Source organism: Adiantum capillus-veneris, chromosome 24 (assembly GCF_014529385.1).
Source record: "Adiantum capillus-veneris isolate H3 chromosome 24, ASM1452938v2, whole genome shotgun sequence".
NCBI lineage: Eukaryota > Viridiplantae > Streptophyta > Polypodiopsida > Polypodiales > Pteridaceae > Adiantum > Adiantum capillus-veneris.
The window spans coordinates 28,291,495-28,296,075 of record NC_140954.1 but is presented as its reverse complement, the minus strand read 5'-3'; the positions used below and the strand labels follow the sequence as shown (position 1 = coordinate 28,296,075).

At 43.2% G+C, this 4,581-nt stretch overlaps 1 protein-coding gene across 1 annotated transcript; it reads right to left on the bottom strand.

The window, feature by feature from the left end:
* Positions 1-610: 610 nt before the first annotated feature.
* On the bottom strand, positions 611-3,324 carry LOC147426138 (germin-like protein subfamily 3 member 1). The gene is made up of 4 exons (XM_086499076.1): positions 2,993-3,324; positions 1,851-1,987; positions 1,564-1,700; positions 611-1,037 (listed from the first exon to the last, which is right to left on the bottom strand). The coding sequence occupies exons 1-4, from the start codon at positions 3,247-3,249 to the stop codon at positions 861-863; spliced, it is 708 nt and encodes a 235-aa protein (XP_086355202.1). The 5' UTR covers positions 3,250-3,324; the 3' UTR covers positions 611-860.
* Between the last annotated feature and the right edge of the window lie 1,257 nt (positions 3,325-4,581).

The window sequence follows — 4,581 nt, the reverse complement described above, 5'->3', positions numbered from 1 at the left end:
TTTTCCCCCGTGCATTGTATATACGCCCATCACTCTAGGGCTATCTATCTTTCCATTGCACACTAAGTAACACACTCTCTATTGTGTGCCTTGAGCTTCCTTCGTCTTCTCCAAGCTGTGTGTGTTTCTCTGCAACCCTAATTCCAACATGGCATTATCATAGAGAGACTCTTACTTTTTCTTTTGAGAGAATTCTAGTCTTCGTACATGAGAAACTTCAATATTTCATCCTCAAATATTACTACTTTTCCACAAAAATCATCCACATATCTTGTGCTTAAGCTCACCCATCTAATTCGATCTACTGCTCTACTGCTATTTTTGCTGCTACTGCTACTGCTACTATCTACTACTGGCCCTACCACTACTAATATTACTACCACTAAACACACCTACAAATTGTAGGAAGACGATAAAAAAAGTATCTAGTATGTAAGGGTTTAATGAAGATCAAATGTATCATACAAACAATATCTTTTCGGGGGGTCCATTGTATAATCATGTTAATGTACCACGTGAGTTCAACACAAGGGGTTTTTACTTTTGAAAATTTCAGCAATTTAATTAGCAAAATGGGGATTTAATTTGATTTTGGAAGGAAACCCATTAATTCATAAAAAAGAGGGGTCGATCTATTCATTTCAACAGTTTAACAAAGAGGTTAAAAATACCCTACAAATGCACACATTATAGGGGGTTCTTAATAGTGGACACCCCGAGAATACCTTTTGCAAAGAGATGGAGTTTTCTCACATATACATGCTATAGAAATCTCGTGTGGATAGCCTACAAGATACACAATGCAATGTTCTATTTTTCAAGATTACATTGTTGTGGTGTGAGGCCTGTTTAGCAAGGTATCAATAGTTCAAAGTGATATCCCTTCCTGGAACACAATCACTTCTTCTGGCTTTTTGCAATATGGGTCCAATGTTGGGTGTAAGTGTGGAATTGATCCTTTGGAGAAGTGTAGCAGGCAGATTGAGTGAGCTTGCCAAGGCTCTTGTGGGTATTTTAAATAATGCAGCCGCTGCAGTCTGCGAACAAGTTCTTCAAGGTTAGAAAAATTGCATGCACAACATTGAGAATTCAAAATTCTTTTTACCTTGCCTCTCCCTTGAGAAAAAGAAAGCAATTAAAAAAGAAAGAAAAAATAAACTAGACTCTATTTCTTTTAATAGCATTCCTAGGCTTCAAAATAACTATATTCATCGCTTAGATAGTACACAGATATTATAAAGAGAAGAAAACACTAAAGAAAAAATAAGCAAAGAAAAACATAAATGTATTAATGTGCAGTCTAACAACTTTTAACATTTCTCTTTTTATATGGACACAAAAAGTCTATTGACTTTCCACTTCCATGGATCTTTTCATTTCCTAAATTCACCCTTCACTTATGCACTTCAGATGTTGAGATTGAGGAGACCTAATATACTAGTATGTGATCTGTGCTTTGCTGCTGCTAAAAAGGCATCGCCTCTATTCTTTTAAGTGCAATTCTTCCCTCCAAATTGAAAAATATATGTTGTTCTACCAAAACAAAATTGTCTTCAACTTTACCAATGTGCCAGGATTTTGACTATTTAAGGCGGAAACATAGTCAGCTTCTTCGCTTCCCACGTTAAGCTCAAAGTGGAGTAGTCCTCGCGGAAACAAAGTCACATCCCCAGGGTATAGGATACTAACATGAGCATTTCCTGGAAGACATGAAGAAGATACAAATTTGAGTAGATTATAAATGTATATATGTATGTTTTTATGTGTGTATGTGTGTGTACACACACATATCTGTGTGTGCATGTATATATATATGTACATATATAGAAAGAGAGAGCGGGAGAGAATACCTTTTGTGTCAACGAAGCCAACTTGCAGAGGACCACCCGAAATTAGCGAGAGAATTTCTGTTGCTCTAGGGTGATAATGTGCAAGTTGGCAACCACAAGGCACCAATCGAAACCTCACCACAGTCATTCCTTGACCTCTATAACACAAAAGAAGGCAATGTGGATCCACTTATCAATGTGTGCAATTTCCTAAATTACTTGCAAATTGGACTTCTTTCTATGGTTAAGAACACAAACCCACCCACTCCGCCCCTCCCTCTTTTCTCCTCTAATTAGGGTAAAGGGGCCAACTTTAGGCCACCTAAGCGAGCAAGCAGGTTGTGAACAACACAGTGGACAGAATCTCGTGTGCAAGGGCGCAAAATGAAGCCCGTACTAAACCCTACCGGCAACTAAAATCTTAGCGCAAGCAGTGAAACAGGGTTCACGATCGATGCTACGACATTTTTCGTGTGTATCAATTACTTGCAAATTGGACTTCTTTCTATGGTTAAGAACACAAACCCACCCACTCCGCCCCTCCCTCTTTTCTCCTCTAATTAGGGTAAAGGGGCCAACTTTAGGCCACCTAAGCGAGCAAGCAGGTTGTGAACAACACAGTGGACAGAATCTCGTGTGCAAGGGCGCAAAATGAAGCCCGTACTAAACCCTACCGGCAACTAAAATCTTAGCGCAAGCAGTGAAACAGGGTTCACGATCGAGGCTGCGACATTTTTCGTGTGTATCAAAAAACGACATGAATAGGGATCCAGTGCAGTGGGTAAAGCAAGCCATGACGCCAACAAGGATCGAACCCTTGATCCGACGGACCAGAGCCGTTTCGAGCTGCCTTGTCCAACTCACCATTTAAGTGTTGGTGTCCCAAAATTGGTTCAGGGGGCTCTTAACGTGGGGGGGACACCAGTCCTCCTTTCGGGGGGCGGCTTTTTATTGGCCCCCTTACCCTAGGGACACGGGCATGGTGGGAGGGAATCAAGTGCGGGCATCGTTTTGGGTGTTGCAGGCAAAATTAGAGCCATAGATTTGACGCCCCAAATTTACGAAGTGCTACCGTAGATTCTAAATTTGCAAATTTATATCGGTCCCATTTCAAGCTGAACAAAGAAAAAAATAAAAATAAAAAAAATGTAGAAGTTATTTACGCTAAGGCAGGAAAGGTGGTAGCCACAAGGCCCGCGCGGATGCCGCCCGTGTCCTGCACGATCTCGCCGTTCTTGAAGATGTCGCGAAACACGAACGACGTGGACCCGGCTGCGAAGTCCACCACTGGGTCTGGGTCCGACGCCATAGCCGCTCTTCTTAGCAGCAGCAGCGCCAGCAGCAATCGCATGAGCATCATTCTCTCTCTTTCTCTCTCTCTCTCTCTCTCTCTCTCTCTCTCTCTGATCTTTGCCCACATACACGCGCAAATCCGCGCACACACACAGCGTATACCTCAATGGCTCCTTCTTAACTTGCTTAGCACGCATGCATAGCGCCCACAGTGGAGCTCATCATGAAAAGTAAGCTCGCGGTGGAAGGCACTTGCTTCTACTCTCACTAGCTCTCATATCGACAGTACTCATCTCATGAGTGTAAAGTACACTCCATTCCCACAAGAACTTTCAGCCTTACCGCTTCCAGGTTGATTGAAGAGGAAGCATGCACGAATCCCTTTACACACCACCTTATAGGGCTTTGCAATGTGAACGTTTTCTAACAACACTAATTCACAAGGAGTTTTAGAAATTTTCTCATGTAGGAAAACGGAGTCTTTTCCAGTGTTTTTCATACAATGAATAACATCATGAGCTTCTGTTCGAGAGGCACCGCATACCTAGCTAGGGACGACTGGGGGCAAGGGACCATCGGCCCCCCCACCGAGCTGGCGGTCCCCTGCCCCCAATCGTACCTAGCTAGGTATGCGGTGCCTCCCTCACAGAAGCTCATGATGTTGAAGTAAGTCACAATATGGGAATTATTGTGAGAATTTGTCCAAAACATCTTGTGTATGTTTAATGGTGTTTTCCTTTTCATGAAGCAAGGGACACAAGTATGTTCACTTTGGACCATGGCTTTCTTGTTCATGGGGGGGGCATCTACGTTCATTTTCAGCAAGGATGTTTGCCTTAAAGGCAGGGCCTTGTCTTTGAACACACTCAAATGATTACTCCTTGCGTGATCGATGAAAGGAGGCGATCTCGTTGAGATGCCTCCATCATTCTAACATCTTGTGTACCTCACAACGATTGTGAGTGATACCACTCACATGCCTTTTGCCCAATGGTATGTGGCCTTATCCAATATTCTAGATACGTGGAATTATAATTCAATTATGAATGTATTCAATCCTCCTCTTGGGTCTCTTAAATCCATCAAGGTCGTGGGGAGGAGGGCTGCAAATCTCAGCCCTCCATCCACCTTGCTTTATCTCCCGGAATCTTTTCTTGCACCTGCTGGACTTTGCCAGATCAACAGCCGTAATAGTCGTAGCCAACAACCAATGTTGGCACTCCAGGTCAGCTGTTGGGACAGCTTCAATAGTTGACACCTCAGCTGTGAGAATATCCTGACACCTCAGCACCTGGAACAGAGAGTCTTGCTCACAACTCAACACCCGAGACCATCCTGTAATGGCGTCTGTACTACAATGTGCTCTGTACCCGGCCAGGTGGTGGCTGAAGGTTGGCCCTCCTCCCCAAGACCTTGACGGCCGAAAAGGACGCTGATTGTCCTTTCCCTGTAATCACTG

Coding starts and splice junctions, on each gene's coding strand:
- LOC147426138 (XM_086499076.1), bottom strand. CDS start 3,249: ATGTGGGCAAAGATCAGAGAGAGAGAGAGAGAGAGAGAGAGAGAGAGA. Junction 1,988..2,992: donor ACCACCTTTCCTGCCTTAGC/GTAAATAACTTC, acceptor TTTGTGTTATAG/AGGTCAAGGAATGACTGTGG. Junction 1,701..1,850: donor TGGCTTCGTTGACACAAAAG/GTATTCTCTCCC, acceptor CATGTCTTCCAG/GAAATGCTCATGTTAGTATC.